Consider the following 18,780-nt stretch of genomic DNA (forward strand, 5'->3'; position numbering starts at 1 on the left):
AAAATGCACTTGAATTTATATTTTAAAATATTCCCAAGTTCTGATGAATCCGTTACTGTCAGTGAGTTTCTGCTATCCTACAATTTTACATTGTTTCAACAGCGATTTCAATTAAAAAGTTGGACAACTGTTTACCAGTTTCGATTTAATTATTCCAACATTTAATATGTTTAGGATTGTTATTATAAATGAAGAGGAATAAAATTGAATGAGGCGATAAATTCTGAATCATTTTAGGGAATATATAAGTACAATTTATGAAGGATCGTTATACTTGTCGAAAAAAATACATGAAAAGTTAAAAAGGGTGAGTTTTAACATGAAATATTAAATAATGGGGTTTTACGCCACCCAAAATTCGTGATAACATTTAATCCGACATTTGCTACCAATTTATTATGGTTTCACATTGACTTTCAAAAAATACTGTCTAAATAAAATGATAAATATGGATGTCACAAATCTACAATGTTCGTAAAAATGTCCAATCAGCTTATTTCTTATAATAAAGAAGAAAATGCTACAACAACAAAATATTTTAAGAATTAACTTTTCTATTTAACATGGACAACGATATTTATCTCAAGAACAAGCTCAATCAGACCTTCCATTAAAAAATAAAGTATTTCTCTCTTCTCGGCGATCGGCAATTAAAGTGAGGCGAGGCGAGTTTTCAAATACTTTACGTTTTCTTACTACGAGCACTTTGATATACCGATCTAAATTAATTGCTTATTTCAAAGAGCTTCATTTACTAGTATTAAGTGGGAATACATTTAAAAAAATAAAATTTTAACGCTCCTCGTTTACGCTCAGTCAAACCAATTTGTTTTCTAAACACGCGAACCTTCGTCAAAACAAAAAGTAGGGAAAAAACGTGCAATCTAAGGAACCCGCATCACTTAAACATTTCTCTATCTGGCTTTCGTTTCCGCATTTGGAAGTGAGAGATTTAAAAATTCGGCAATTAATTTAGCGCATTTAACAAAAGCGTCAAACATTTGGAGCGGCCGTGTAATTAAGCTCTTGTAATTAGGGCTGTGCTTTGTAGATTTCCACACTACAATTGAACTAATTTCACTGGCGCAAACGGCTTTTTAGCGAAGCCATACGGGCATTACTTAGCGCTTGCTTATTGCTTTATAATCCCTGGCTTGACGATTACGAGAGCTAACAGAATACTCTGCTGATATGCTTTTAATCTTTAGCTGATACGAGGATAATTGTAGAACACGAACGTTCTTTCGTTCCTCTTTTAATGCTTTGTTTATTCGTATTCTTAACATCATCTTTTATACATTTATGTAATCATATTCAAATTATTCTGAGTGAATATTTGTATTTCAAAGGGCAATTGGTTTGGACAAAATTATTTCAATTCATATCAGGCTTCTGTAAGCCTATTATTTTCTAAATAGGATATCTATAAAATATGATCAATTAATAAAAATGATTTTGCAATTTATATACAATCCACACAAAATGTTATAAAAGATGGCGCCTTTTGACGAAAAGGAAGATGTATTACTATGAAATAGTTTAATATAATAACTTTCCATATGATTACAAAGGAACTCTTGTTTGCGATTTATGTAGTTGTATTAAAATGGATATAGACTCTACGTACTTCTGATCCTTTTATGAATTTAATATAACTCAAGAATGTCTGAACGAATATTAATGACTTTTTGTTTAGTGGATTTATGTCCGCTGGATTAAGATAATAACTACAAAAAAATGAAAAACTAAATATAGTCAGATGCCCGAATAGCAGGTATAATGTATGTATACTAAGATAAAATTGTTGTGTGTTCCATAAATAAATAAATAAATAAAAATACAAAATACATCATTGGATGGGGGATATTTGTCTAGACTTGGATACATCGCATAGCATTAAAATACAATAAAATATATTTGAATTATCTGCAGACTGGGATCCGTTGCAGTATGAGGACCGCTTGTTTGCTTTAGAAAATTGAAAATGCAAAATCACGATAGCGTATGGTTTGTAGAACTTGGCTCGTACTGTCATAAAATATGTTTAAAGTTTGAAATGAGTTTTCATGTAATCAAACCCGTTCGACTGTATTGATTAGAGTCTAGTATAAGGTATTCACATTTGCAGTGGTATCTGTTATTGCATTGCTTGTTAAATGGAATTTGTATGAAATTTGAGATAAAATATGATTTACTCTGTAACATTGTAGCAATATTCGCAAATATTTCTGGCCATTTACGCGTGGTTTAAAAAAAAATACAAACTCTCATTTGATGTGATGTTATTAAATACAGATTATAACCTACAAGTCTAGTTGTAAAACGATAAGATTATCTTGTAAGAAAAATATTCCCAGAAAGGTGTTACAAATTTTTGTTGCGTATAATCTTTCGCTGTCCGTTTTATACGAACCCAAAAGTACACTGCTTTTCCTCGTTTTATATCAAAAGAAACTCAAGCATCGGTCTGAGTACACCTCGCGAAAATTAAAATTTAGCTAAGTATTTTAAAGATATCAAAGAAAAGAAAATAACGAAATTCTACGTCCGTCGGTAGTTACGAGACGGATAAATTGCAAGTCACATAAGTTGCATTGGAAATGTAAATTCGTTCTTTAGTATTCTCGAATCTTCCTTTTGCGATACGTAGTTTTGTATGAAATTAAACATTTTCGAAGTGCTGCTCAAATGTTTTAAGACGGGAATACCTAACTCATTATATTTCCTTCACGGGTGGAATATTATAATGTGGAGAGAGGATAATATATGTAACGCGAGAAGACGGTACACCGTATATCGCATATTCACGCTGTGGTTTCACGAATATTTGCACATATAGTTACGCGTAAACAAGTACTCTTCTAAATTAATTTACGAATTTTGTACAGATCTTCAAACTTTGTGCTTTCTATGAATTATGTGCTCGATAAACTATTACAGTGAAGCTTTCAATTAATAATTTGCTACAATATCTAGAATGCCTTTTTAATTAAGTTTATCTCAAACTGAAAATACAGCAAATAGCAATTATTTACATTGATATTTGAGCATGTATTTTATGTGGATAGATTTATAGCAGAAGATCAGTGGATTGTTGAATATTTATAATAAGTGATTCAAATAGATATGTATTACTTTAACAACACAAAATATGCAGTACATTTAATAATAATTCTAATGTAAAAATATACAGTAATATACACTATGCATGTATGGTTGAAACCGCAGAATGCAAATGCTAGGTTTCATCTGAGCGTGAAAACAAAACCCGCTGAAATGACAAGAGCTAAATATTGTGAATTTTTAAAAATATAGTTTATTTTCATTTATATTCAATGAGTTAATAATAATTTATTTTAAATCTTTCACTTGGTATGATCTTTTCATATCTGTCTTCTATGAGGGTTTTCGCCATAATCCACCACGCTGGCTAAGTGCGGGTTGGTGAATGTCAAAAGTCATTGACCTTTGGATTTTTGGATTTACACGTTTCCTCGCGATGTTTTTTCTTAGCCGTTTTAAGCAGTGATATGAATAATGTGCAGATAAATTGAAAAATGAATTTATAATTCACGCAGAAGGAACAATCTAATAAACGACGACGACCCGCTGCGTATTAATTTATTCATAGATGTTATGTTATTAAATTAAGTTCCCTACCATAGTTACATTAAAATATCATTTTCACACATATTTTTCTGCCCTATTCGAACAAGTTATCTCGTTTGACCTTAATCTCCACCCAATATTAATTATCCATGATTAGACATGATTAGATAATCTATGTTAGTTTACTATGAACACTCATCCAAGGAGCCGAAAAGCGTTAACTAATATTATGTAAAAAAGTTCTTATTAATAAGTAAGTATAAGAATATACCTAATAAAAAAAATCAGACAGACAGTACCTAGATTGATAACGCAAACATTGAGAAAACATCATTCATATATCACTAAGCATAAACAAAACACTCGCGAGATTCATGAAATAATATGATCATTTTCCGTTCTCTGTGTCTCGCAATCGAAACATCAGCATATTCGGCATTCAGAAGGAATCTGTTTTTATTTCAAGTAAGGCTGTATCGATAAATAAAGGCTGAATATCTTGAAGACATTTCCCTTTTTCTACATTTACACACTATCTTCCAACCACATGTGTACGTTAGGAACATTTGACTATTCGTGAGAAAAGATTAGAAAATCTTTACTGTATAGTTTTTGTCGAACTGCGCCAGAAGAAGGCTTTATTTTCGAGTGGCTTTTATGAAAACGGAGATAAATGCGTTATGTTTTTTTTTTTTAGTATAATCACGAATTATGAATTCCTTCTATTGGACCTTTGCGAGAAACAAGGCTTATCAAATAAATAATCTATTATAAAAATGAAGTACTAAATACATATGAATTCTATCAAAGTAGGTAGGAAAGAAAATAAATTGTGACATAAAATAAGGCTGTTCTAGGTCTTAAAAATTAAGGAAAAAAATATGTATATTGTAGGTACTTTACAACTGCACCCAATAAAAAAACTATTTAAGCAAACACTATTTATTAAAAAAAGAATTACCTTTATCTTCCCTCTAACGAAGTGATGTTTCTGAACGACGAACTGAATTGTGCTGTAGGCGGTCCACAGGCTGCCGTTCTCGCCGCCCCCAACCCGGTGCCACACGTGTTGGGAAAGAGCCTTTAATTGAACAATTAGTTGAAATCTTATACTCGAAGTAATAACAATTAGATTTCATTCGGTATTATTCTCAATTAGACTTTGAAAACAGGAAGAAAAACAATTGCTAAGACCTTTAACGCAATAGTTAAAATAAATTCTGATTTTAAATTTTTATTGATTGACGATTTTATTAATTTACAATTAATTGTATTTTGTATTTTGACACTTACACTTATTAAGTACCTACTTATTTGTGAACATCTTATTTGTATTAGTACTATGTATACTATGAACACAAATGAAATATGGATAATAATTCTCAGTGCAATAAATTAAAAGGTATTAATGCGACGTTTAATTATGTTTATCACACAATCCCATAAGCACGTCTTTGCAAACCTTGATGCTCCGTAATTATAACGTCGAAAATGAAAAATCATCAGATTTCAGTAGACACCTTTCGCACCCCTAAATTTAATTTATTTGCAAATATGCGAAGCCATAAACGTGTCAGATATGTTTCATGAAAGTAGGACCCAAATTCCGAATTATGGATGCATTTACATTCAACGAGGGAATAAAATTTTATTCACTTCTAACGTTACAAAACATACATTTTGATTAATCAAAGAAAATTGAATAATTTGAGTATTACTTTCAGAGATATCGAACAATTAAATATGTATTGAAAAAAGAACATAATAACGTTTTCCGTTGAATCTATAATGTCTTTGATCAATGTAATTCATTCATTATTTAAATGGGATTTGGCCTTGAAATGCTTCTTGTAATTATTAATTTGTAATTCACGAATAATACTTATAATATTTACCATCTATAAAATGTTTTTTTGTTTTCTGTAGTCAACACTCAACAATACTACTACAAATACTACTCAACAAATTAAAGTAGTGTAATAGCTTACAAAGTTAAATTACCTACTTGAAGAAATTATGACCTTGACAAAATTATGAAATTAAGACTGTGATATATTAGAAAAAAAATTCAGTTACATTTTTTTAAGACAACTCTACGTGTGATAAGGCGAGTTAGCATCGGATTGTGGCTTGAATACTGTTAAAAACACATGGTAACAATATGCAGAAATCAAACATTATTTCGTACAATATAAACAATCTCATTTTATTTATTTATCAGGACACGTAGGTATCAATAATACCTACATACACCAACACACGATCAGAAGATTGCAATAAAATTTCCATTTCCCATTTATTAAAGCCTTTGATGAACGGAAAATTTATAGAGCAAAGATATCACAATTTTGCGCGCCAAATAAATGCTTTTTCGTTCCGAAATCCGGTCACAATCCTACGAATAGTGAAAATAATCTCACCGGTTCGTTGTTGACGAAAAACGAGAGATTAGCTGGGGGCATGGAGTCATGACTTATGCATTCTGCTTTTAACTTCATCCCGGGCCGGTAGCGACGCTTCAGCCCATTTAACTCCGGATCCGATTTCGGCAAGTCTGCAAACCATCCAAACATTAATTCTATTTTATTAAACGTATATCACTTCGTACGGAATAGTCGTCGAGAATCTACGGATTTTTTTTATTATTGGCCTTGAATGTTATTTTGTTACGAAATTGGAAATCAATCAGCATATTACAAGTACCTAAACTTCAATATAAGTGACGAAAATACTGCAAATTCGATACTACTATTTAGTATTTATTATATCACCATACAACAAATAAGACAAGCTTCCACTACAAGTACGTGTACAATGTACATAAGAGATGAGAGATCGTCGTTGATTAGATTAGTTCAACCCTTTCAGTCGTTAACAAAGTACCTAATATTTAAGTACTCCTACATTGTCACTACACGGATGTACATGTTGATTTAGTTCGGGTACCTGTATATAGAAACAAAACTATAACTGTATAAAAAAATAATCGGCACTCTCCAAAGAGCGAGCAGCTAATTGATTCGCGACATATTTACATTGCCATTTAAACATATTAAATTTAAAACTTTACTTGCGTAAACTAATAAAATATATACCAGACCGCTATACTCTATAACCTACCAAAGAAGAATAAAACTATCCTCTTTGACGTTTAATTCTGGTAACCTTTAAATAGGAGCTACCGTTGTTTAAAATTGTTTGACCGTCAAATGAACACAGTCGCATGTGCTCGCACCGCAATTTGCTGGCTGTCCAAGCTTAAAAACTTTTCGAAGCTCTCAATTTTACTACAGGATTTTTTAAATTCACTTTTTTGCTATCAGTTTGTTTCTCAATCGAGTTTCATTTATTTTGTTATTTCTCTTGTAAGTAGCTTTGGACATTTTGTAAAGTACCTGCTACAAAATACTTAAAAGTAAATTTCTAGGTACAAATACAAAATTCAGTATTATTTTTCACTCAAGATTAATCAACTACAATGAATAAATCACGTTTAAAATCCGTCAAAACCTTTCTCTGAACCTTTCAAAAGTTATTCTGTGAATAACATTTACCTACTCGTTAAAAGCTTTTTAATTTGAAATTGTAAACTTTGTCCGTTTATCATGGATAAAAATGTTTATTTATTTTCATTTGTTATAAATAAAAATTTCTGTTACACAGATAAATTGAATTAAAACAGATAATACAAATATATCAAATAACAGTAGCATAACGGAAGAAATATTTTTATATCAATATTTGAGTTCGGAATTTGCAATTTTTGTATGGATACAATGTTTTCGTAGCTAATTTGTTAAATGAATACGTTTGTTGGGATAAATTAAGCCAGAAACAATTATACATAGCTTTGTATCCAATGTAGTGCAAAATATATTATATAATAGCAGAAAATATAGAGTTTGTGCGTCACATTTTACCTAATATAAAAGTTACCCGCTACATGCCAACATCGAAGGAATTTTCTACAACTCTATGTATTTGTAAGTAATCGTGTGCTCATATACAAATTATTACCGTTAAGTATAATGTCCTGAAGACTCATATTATAAAGATGTACGTTAAACGTTCACATAAACAATTTATTTTTACTTTTATCGAAATATGTATTACATTAATTTCATGAGCATTAAAATATCCTGAATAAATTTTTAATAAACAAAAATGCTTTTAAATGTTTCATTTAAAACTATGAAGGTTTAAATGAATTTTTAGTTTTATTCTGCATTAATTGCTCGTAATGGGGGAAAATTTCAAAGCCATATCGGTGTCAATTACGATACGGCAGACGGCTCTCATAACACCGCCATTATTTTAAAACGAGTTACTTATAAGCCTTATATTGCGACAAAATTTAATATTCCACATTGCTTGAATATAAAAATTTTTAAAATAGCTTTTTAAATAATACGTTTTTCTTGTTAAAATTATGATAGGACCTTCGTATAATTTAAAATTTGTGGTGCTTTTTTTCAAAGAGAGTGACTCTTTAATTTTTTTGAAAATAATGTCGAATTTATGAACTCATAAATCATTGATATAATCCGAACAGTTTCAGAAGGTAAAGTTCCTTCAAGCGCGTGCGTAAACATATTTGTATCTTTTTATTTTTCCACATCCAAAAAACGAGAGAAACGAGTTGTTAAGTCTTCTACATGATCAAACCAACTATTACTTTGTATAACTGGGAGTCAAGCAGGCTTTGGTAGGATCGAATTGGGCCAAGGGAAGTTACCATACTTTCATGGAAAATCGTCAGTTTTAACTTTGAACAGTGTAGGTGGAGCGAGGCCCGGTTTACTTTCCTCACCTCTTTTAACTCTTTGCCTTTTTATTTATCCTATCTCTTTTAAAAAGCCCGCAAACCATTTTCAAAAGCGTTACCTAAGAAGTACATATTACCGCAGTAATATTATTGAATTCAACTATTTTAAGACTAGTTTTCAAACAGTCGATATATCTATCGTCTTTTTGATAGACATAAAATGGATATACGTGATCAAGAGTTAGCAAGCATAAAACGATTCAAAAATGCATTGCCAACAATATAGTTGTTTTCATATCTGTAATGTACCTGTACCGTTTCTCGTTCAGCCACTACCGCTGCAGCTGTAACAGTAAATAAACTTTTATTAGTTGAAAGCTTGAAAATAGAACGCGAGTCTCGCAGAAAATGTACGGAAGCAATATTCATCCTCCACCCTTTCCGTGGTAAACTTTAGTGAATGACTTCTATTTATATCTCAAACCTTACGCATACACTGGTGGCTTTCTTCGAATGACTTGACACTCGCCTAAGGATATTCCCGGATTTACGGCAATGAATGCTGCTCTGTATGAGTATCTACGCCTGAAGAATATAAATATTATGTGTAACTGGATTCTACGCAGGATTTAATAACTATAAAATCGTAAGACTAGTTGCACGTTGTTGGCGAATTTATAGTTTCGTTTATTCTTCCAAGAATCGCTGAGATGCCTGGCGAAATTGTTTTGATACAAAAAGTTCTATCCGATTATGTTCTTGCTTTTACTGAGTTCTGGAGGTTATAAGGCCATAAACTGATGATATGAAGGATTCCGTTACGTTATAAGTTCTAACCCTTCTTTGATATAAGGGTCCGCATTTTTGTGCCTGTTTTATTAAACAAGTGTACAATATATGAGGATACAGGCTTTTATCATAATGATGAAAAGCTTCTTATACTGCGCACGTTCCTTCCGACAATTTTGATTAAATTGATATATTGTTATCCTTAAGACTCGGTAATTCACTTTACTCGTTTTTCTATATAATATGTAAACCCGGGGTCGCTTGTTTTTAATGCAAATATCAGCAATGAATTTCGTTCGTCCCTTTGTAACAACGTCGATTGTTTATAAACAAACATCCCCTCTTTGGAGATAGGGAGTAATAAAAAAGATAAAAAACAATGTACCAATTTTATATCTATTTTGGCATCAGAAATCTTGTAATTTTTATATTTTGGTTGTTCATTGTAATTATATAACTTTCAACGAGATGTGAAACTTTATAATTACGGTACTTTTTGATTAATAAATATGTTTCGCAATGTTAAAATCATTTATTAAGATTGCTTTCTATAAATAGTCTTTTTGGAGATTGATAAATAATAACTGAGTTTTAATTGATCTAGAGTGTAAAATTTGGAGTTTTTACAAAGCCATATTTGAATGAAAAAGGCTACTATTTATTAGATACCCAATTTATTAGATTTAAATAACTGAATCACGAGAGGTATATAAATAATCTTTATTAATACGAACAATTTAGAAACTTTGAAAGTAAGTATTTAAATTTGTAAACGATAGGCTTTTCCACTAAGAGTATTAATTACTCTCATTGTTAGAAAAAACATGCAAAATATTGACCAATTTCAAATTGAAACTTAAGGCCAACTGCTAATTTATAAATTAATCAATGATATAATATTAGTTAAATTTATTTAGTTCTATATCACTATTTCAATTTCTATAGATAATGGACTAAACTACTAATGGTCCTAATACATAGTTCAAAATAACTAATAAGCCAACTTTTCTATGTTGTTTCCCAATTGTATTTGGTATTCGATTTATGCGAATTTGATATCTTTAATTATTTAAACTAATTGCTGATTTAAATTATCAGTGTGGTAAATTATCAAAACGCATTTAGATTTTTTAATATTTGATGTATTCACGTTGTGTTAAAGTAAGTAGAATTATTTGAAATTGTAACTGGCAATATTATTGCATTTTAATTTATAGTAGAGCCATTTTAATAGGCAACATTTGACAGTTCAACAAAATTCAACAACGTAACCTAGTAACGACGACATAGAATAACATGATATTTCGTTTTGTTGTAACTGCACATTTGCTTAACTTTTTTCAATTACGATTACATATTTATAATAATAATGACCGATGCAACTAATTTTAGGATTTGATTTTACTGATAAACCATTCTAAACATAATAAACATTTTCTTATTTAAAGAACTGACGTCGCTACAATTTTGTGTCAATAAACCTTTTTTCTTTTTAAATACCAGAGACGTTACTCTAAAAATCGAAATCTGACATCTAGAATCGAATGCATTGATTACTTGGGAATAAAAATCATCATAAATTATTGACATGTATTTCAAGTTCGATTGACAAATGTTTCAAGTCCGTATCGATTAATTCGCTTTAATCGATGTTTTTAAGCAGGTTACCTATGAAGATAAAATTGATAGACGTCAAATGTTGCCTATTAAATTGGCTCAACTATAAAATATTTATTTAAGAGCACATATAAACTCTACTTATGACTTCATTGGGGACTACGAAAATAAATCGATACAATAAAAGATTCAATTATACTTAGTGCTAAGACTGCATTGTTGGAGCAGAATCCCTTTTACAAAGCGTTTCAATTTTTTCATTACCAAAAAACACACTTTCACAATAATGGACATCGCAGATTAAAGACGAAAATAAAATTCAATACGCCTTTACTTCGCCTTTTATTTAGACCTAACAAGATATTTCAGGATTATTTCTACGTTCACGGTCAGTTTAAAGTGGCCTGACCGTGACCATGGCGGAGACGAGCCAATCGAGAATCCAATCTAATAAAAATCGTAGTAAAATCCCGTCCATTACAAAAAAGGCTATACAGTTAATTTGATTGGAGAGTTGCGGATTGAGTTGGCATTCTGAAGCAAATACAATCATAATATTTTTGCAGTATAAAGAGGAATAATTTTTGCTACATTGCAGCGCTGCATATTTGATTTCGAAGTGCATTATGTTGGTAATAAGATTGCTACCCTAATACTAGTAGATTCTTTATATGTAGGTTCCTATATTGGTTGCTGTTTTGGTTGTTATGAAATCATTATTAAAATTAATATTACCTACTTATATATTATGTTCAATTTTACGATATGCATATTCAGAGCACTTTATTGATTTATGTTACCTACTTATGCCGATTACTAGCAATAAAAAAAGCTTATAAACTCTGCTCGTAACTAATTTTTTTAATTGTGCAAAGACGCTAAGCCGCTTAAAACTCGATTCATCAAATGTAGTTTGAAACTTATAATTAAGTTTTGTGAAGTGCACTCGCCGACTAAATAATAAATTGCGTTAAATATAAGTGGCAATATTCGTTTTATTTTGAATTTATTCATTCGATTAAAAATTTGTGAAACTTGGATAATTTTATGTTGATTTGTTTTTTGAAGAAGAATAAATGTGGTCAATGCCTCAGGACACAAAAATTCAATTCAAACTGAAATTGAGATATCATCACTAAACATTTTCAGATATTTATTGAACTTTATCGCAATCGTTTTATATTTTTACTGTTTTTTTTTTAATAACACCCACCATTGATATGACCTTCTATATCCAATTTACATGCGTAAAAGACGTGAAGCAAATTAATTAACTAATCAATTTCATTACCTAAGTTATACTTCAAAGGCATTTTCGACCATAGTACTCATTTGTATTATTGTTAGAAGTCATAATAAAGCCCCGAAACAATGTTATTACAAACATAAAATGTATGTACATTGTACATACAACAAGTAATCGTCAGTTCGTCACACCTTCCTTTTATTGATTGAAAACATGCCTTGTTTGGAAAACAAACGTGTTCATACAAAAACGAGACATTTTCATCAATCAAATTGGACATGATGTTGAATAGGTATATGGTATAACTATATATGTTCGAAGTCTTTGAAAATGTAAAGAGATCAGTTGGGTGGTTCTAAATATTAGTTCAGACATCAGAATTAGGTATGATCATTTTGTAACGGTTGCTTGTCCTAGATTAGTTTTTGGTACATTTTTTGCGAGTAATATTACCTGAATTCTATATTAATAAAGAAGAATAGCGACAAGCATCCTTATTATGTTTCCTGTATTAATCAGTCCTGCGGCTCAGTTCTAACGTAAATTAAGTATTTTTTCACTATTCCAGCATACTGGTTTCTGCAAAAGATTCTACACCTATATTATCTGCCAAGAAAGTAATTGGTAAAATATTTTTTTACAGTGCTAAAATAAAACCAAGCCAGTTTTCGGGTTAAAAATAATGTGGCTTTTGCGTATGTTTCCTTAAATGACTACAGTTTCAAGTACAGTTCAGTCAAAAGACTAACCTTTCATTTGGAATGCACTCCGTTGTTGAAGTTGCAGGCATTAATTGAAACTTCATCAACATACCCATTAGAAATTCTAACTATTCCACGTTAAAGACAATATGTAAATTCATCTCCTCGTATGAAATTTTGTGAACGAAGTACCAAATATTTAGCGAAACTAAAAATATTCCTATATACAGAGTTGTGTAAATAAATTAATCATGGCAAAGCATGTTAACAAAGCTTCGCAACTTAATATGCAAAGAATTAATAAACTCCCTTACCCAAACCGCAAAGACATTTTTCGTAAAAAATCCTCCAAAAATATGTCAGCTCTATGGCTCTATAAGAATACTTCTTTTTCCAATATCTGAATACAGTCTTTAGGTACTAAAATACCTTAAAATTGTCTGAGTTTCAATCTTTTAAAATTGAGCTAAAATATATTTTGACTAAAAGAAGCAAGAGCTCATAAATTTTTCACTAAAATAACAGAGCCGGCATCAACCACGAAAGCAGATAATGCTGCTTTGCATCTACCTCGTAAAAGGTAAATTTTGTAAGATCCTAATATAAAACTTAATTTAAAGTATAGTATTAACCTTTGAAATTCACTCTATTCTCAGCTATAAAACTTCAAGTGGCCAGAATTTTATGAAGGATAAAGAATTTGCTCACCGTGGGACCAAACGTGGTCTTAACTTCGAAAGAAAAATACAAGATAATATGTTAACTTGTTTTAAAGTAGGAAAAAAATAAAAATGTTGTGTGGTTTTATGAAACCACGGTAAAAGTGAAACTGTTCGAACGGTTCCGAACACTGCTTTGTGTAGCGCATGTCGCGTGACGGTCGGCTGCCGAGTAGGTATACCTACTCGGCAGCCGCGAGACACGCGACATGCGCTACACAGACCAAAAAGTTTGAGACGATGTAATAAAAGTTTCACTTTAATAAAAGATTGTACTGCGGTATGAGGGACCCTGTATTCAATATATTGGGTATTCAACAGAACGTTACAGTTACACGAAAATTTAAGTACACAATATCGAATTAAAAAATACATTTCAACTCTACTCAGGTCGTTCGTTTCGTCTCTCGGTGTTTGTAATTAAACTGCTCCAAAACAGCTTGTTCCATTTTAAGAAATTTGTTAGTTTATATTACAATTAAATATAAATTAAAAATACTTTTCTCTTCCTACTCATGAATTAATGTACCGCAAACCCCATATAACTGTTAAATTTCCAAGAAGTATTGAAGACATTCAATTACTTTGTATTAATTATATTCAATGATATTTCATTCTAGAAACTGGAGTTAAAGATACTTAATTATGATTTTTATTTTGGCATATCAATTTTATTACATTGAAATAAGGGCGCTCCATATAATTTCATTAAACTTTCTCATCACATGATAAAATTGATTGTCGAGTATTACGAAATAAATTGTAAATTCTCTTATATTCTGGTATCCATAATATAATCCAAACACTGATGTATATCACAAACAACTCATTAACATTATGCGGTAATACTGCTAATGTTTTGCGTTCCTGCTTTACGGCGGTAATGATATTTTGTACTAAACCTCTATCCCAGCTTTGTGTATAAAAAGCACGAATATTCATTACAACATTTATATGTTTATACTACAGGTTGAGGTCTTATGCAGTTCATTTTATATGAAAAAGTGAACTGTATTGCTGAATTAGTACTACATAACAATGAAATTTCTTTTTGTGATTTTTACATCTAATTTTTTAAAAATACTTACAAAACTTTCGTAATTTCACATGCATTCACTTTTAGACTGAGTAGCTTCACAATGTTTATATTATTTTTTCGACAAGGCAAGAAAGGTTCTAACGGAGAGAAAAACATTTAATTTATAAAAACAACACTTTTGTTTTTCTATACAAACCACTCTGTTACCAGCTGTCCAATATTTTTCGTCAAACAAAGTAAAAGAAAAGCGCGTTAGGATTATCTCGGATTAGGATAATAACTGCTAACATTTTAAAATACTGACGAAAAAGGCTGGACTGAGAGTCAGAGCGAGCAGAAAATATAAAATTAAAATGTTTAAAACTGGATTCAAACCTTTCTTAGTTCTCATATTTTCTATAGACTCGGAAGTCGTATCAAAATCGTTTCCATCTCGAAAAGTGACTAGAGAAACAGTCAGAAAAACAGTAGGTATAGGATATAGTGAGCTTAATAGAATCTGTAGTCGTTACACAGCCCGAAAATACTGTGTTTCGTAAATTAACCCCATAGCTGTTACTAGCTATGTTAGCGCCGTTATAAAAATGCATTCAAAAGCCCGAGTAGGAGGGGCACGTGCCAAAAATCGGAAAAGCGCTGACATTGCCGCCATATGTAGCTTTGCCAAAACTAATCGAAACTTTGAATGAGAAAAATGTGGCTTTTGACGCGAGTGCAGCTCTACACAAAAGGTCACGACACCGCACTGTTATACTCGTACTTAAATAAACAGTTGGAAAATGGCTCTTATTCTACGTATGCTGGCTCAGAGCTTACATTTCAAATACCTAGGGTTCCGTTTAAACGAACCCCTATCGGCTTTGATGTTTGTGTACGTACCTACTAATCAAAATTCTGCGGACCTTATCAATAAGAACGAAGCCCTATTTGAATGCCTCATCAATATCTTTATTTTTTGCCATTATAAAATAGGAACACAATAGCCCATCTTACCATTTCATACTAGTTCGATGTATAGCATACTAACAGAATAAAAAAATCGATACATTAGCTCTCAAATACTTTCAAAAATACACAATTTAAAGTATATCAAGATTCAGAATTAGTAATGACGTGTGACAACATATTTCCACAATTCTAAGTTTCCCAACAGCGTGAATAATATCTGAGTTTTACATATTATCTGAACTGAAGGCCAATATGCAACCACGAATACTGAATATAAAATATTCCAGCTACCCACAATAAAATAGAGAATCCAATATGGATTCTATTTTTAAATTGCTTCGAGAATGATTGATTAAAACAATTTCACCGTATTAGCAAGGATATTTCCATCTCATTACGTTTAGGCGGGTTTATCTGAAATGAAAGTATAATTTCGCGGCATTAATACAGATAAACGGAATATTTTTGTTTTAATATGAATCATAAACACGTGTACTTTTACTAGAAAATGTACAGTTTGTTTAAATGTAAGTTTAGTATAAGACTGAGTAATTAGTTAAATGAATGTAAAATTTTCCCTATTATTTCCCTATACAGCATAATATATCCCTATATTTCCATATATAGGGATATACGTTGAAGATTAATAGGTATTCATACTAAAAAAATATCTATTTTTTATATTATAAATGAACTTGGCATTTCGACGGCATTTAAGAGCGGTTAGTGAGTGGTACTTATCCGGTTTGCCGGCTATTCTTTCGGTCTTGAAATACTCGAATCCGTGTAAATGGCTTTTATTGTATGAAATTGTTTCTAGATTAAACGCTTGATACTTAATTAATTTTAATTTACTCTAAATTAAGCGATTTGTTGGCTTATTAAAAGTGATTAAAAAGCTAAAAACGCAGACCCTAAGCTAAAAGTGAAAACAAATACCTATAGATGCTAATGATTCGAACAACATTATCATTATAATTATTCGAACAACATTATCAATTCACAAACAACTTACTAAAATATTTAAAAAAAAACCTCTACGAAAAAGAAATTTATAAAAATTCAAAATACGCAAATTCAATGAATCCTCAATTTAATGAATCCTCAATTAATATGTTTCTAAAATATTTAATTTCTGATTGATTAATAAATCAAAGTACTTAGGTACTGAACCTAGACTGTGGTGAACCAATTCCTTCCACTCTAAGAAGCACTGAAAGATGACACAAACTAAAGTCAATATGCGCAGAAACAGAACTAACTTTCAATATTGAAACACTCTATCTTAAAGTTTATCTCGTCAATGTATGTTAAAATAGATCACACATTACATCCACCTACTGTTAATCTAAATTTAACAGTCTAATTAAATATGCCTTTTATGGAAATCTAGTTTAAACATTTCTTCACAGAATGTGTTAGTTTAAGGTTAAACAAATATTCCATGAGTAAAAGGTCAATTCTGACTAACTATTATACCAATACGCAGAAGCCCTAAATATTAAAACATGGTTTCTTTTCAATGAATCAGATCAGATACCTAATTTCTCACGAAAACTAGAAACAAACTTTGATAAAATACCGTAATACGAAAATACATAATACTATGTCTGTGTAATAAGTCTTTTTAATTATTAAAATGAAGCAGATGACAGTAAAATGAGCACAGAATCTAAAATCTAAGAAACAGTAAGAATAATGCCAAGCCTTCTTTATCTAGAACTTATATTCAAACACACGTAACATAATTTGTGTGGAATACACAGTACTAATCAGTAAGCTATGCCGGTACATTGATACCTGCTCGCAAAAAAAACTTTTACAATGTACTTACAAGTTAGTTCAACAAGGTAGCTCTTTACGGGTATTTGAAAGAAATGAACAAATTTCGACTAGCCTACAGGAGTTCCACACTATTGGTAAAAAGAAATGAAAAATATTTCGGAGTTATATTCGGAGTTTTATCGGAGGTTTTCTCGGTAGAATACAAGCAGTAATCAACTGCTGGAAAGCTAATTGGATCTGACCGTTCTCTTGGTTCTGTGGTCAAAGTTTTAGTTTTAGATTTGAGTCCATTCATTCCTGTAAGAAAATAAATCTCTATCTCATCTGATTACCATCCACCTTTATTTGTACTTTTTCCTTAGTTTACATATATACCAAGCTAATACGTGTCAACTACAGCCACAATGCATTGAAGAAAATATAACAAAATAAACCACTGTATATGATAAGTTATGCCACTTCTTGTAACAAAAATGAAACCACCAAAAGTAACATCTACATTCTACAAGCAAAAATATCATCTACAATGATCATTGAATTCATAGTTCTACCTTCAAGAATATTAGCTCTTACAGACTATCCTTCACCAGGCTTTATTTTGTTACTAATTCTACTTCAAACAGTATATCACTTACCAACAACATGCATAGCACCATGCACTTGTGCGGTGAGGAAGGAGGGCGCGTCCGCTGATACCTCACACGTATAGCGACCATGGGCAGTCCGGGTCGCTGATTTTATTGTCAACTTCTCTGCGTCGCTCTCGTCACGCTAAGGAGATAAAGAGAATAAGAAATAACATGTTACATTGAACAAGAAATAAATTTATATGTAGAGTTGAAAAAAATAGAGCTCCTGCCTCCTGAATTTAACCGACAATGACTATAAGGACAGCGCGAACACCATCGCATCGTGAAGCAATTATTGCGTGAAGCAGCTCGGTTAGTGAGGACTTGGCTTATCCAAGAAAAACGTGTTTGTCACCAATTGCCATGGGTAAGCCACGTCCACATTGATAGAGCTGCTTTGCGTGGAAAATGCTTCGCAGACTGCTCATTCTATGTGGACCTGCCTGTTTGTGTTGATGATGAGATGAAAATACAAAAGCACTCGCTGATTGAACAATTTTTATTGATCTGTAGGATAAAATGTGAATATTAAATGAAGTGTGTGTGTGTGAATACATCAAACGATCATCAACTTCAATTGCTATTTTATGACCTTTAGTGAACTGCTTCGCTAATTAGTGACGTCAATAAACGGACTAGTGAAGGTTGTCGCGTGAAATTAAATGGAAACAATTGGCATTTTTTAATATATTTCTAATCGGTCTAAATGCTTATAGATTGATATGGCGATAGGTGTTGTAGTACTACTACCTACGTAGTAGACAGTTTACATCACTGTACCTACATTTATCTTGTAAATGGTCACCTACACTTCTATAAATATGCTATATTTATTAATATCAGTTTATTGTTTTTTTCGCACCTTCTAGCTTTAATCAGTTTGAATTTAGACGGCATTGTGTGCCAAACCAAATACTTAAAACACAGTATTTC

The 18,780-nt window shown here is 31.2% G+C and overlaps 1 protein-coding gene across 1 annotated transcript in view; it reads right to left on the minus strand.

Moving 5' to 3' along the window:
* Window positions 1–18,780, minus strand: part of LOC149908825 (uncharacterized) — a 54,577-nt gene that overhangs the window by 15,516 nt on the left and 20,281 nt on the right. Inside the window, exons 3-5 of the mRNA XM_090120410.1 lie at window positions 17,854–17,989; window positions 6,030–6,163; window positions 4,571–4,690 (exon numbers count right to left, since the gene is read on the minus strand). Of these exons, the coding sequence (XP_089976536.1) occupies window positions 4,571–4,690; window positions 6,030–6,163; window positions 17,854–17,989 (390 nt within the window). The remainder of the gene's footprint in view (window positions 1–4,570; window positions 4,691–6,029; window positions 6,164–17,853; window positions 17,990–18,780) is intronic.

This window comes from Colias eurytheme, chromosome 4 (assembly GCF_061535395.1).
Source record: "Colias eurytheme isolate Ceu_HAF_F1 chromosome 4, ilColEury1 Martin Lab GWU primary, whole genome shotgun sequence".
Lineage (NCBI taxonomy): Eukaryota > Metazoa > Arthropoda > Insecta > Lepidoptera > Pieridae > Colias > Colias eurytheme.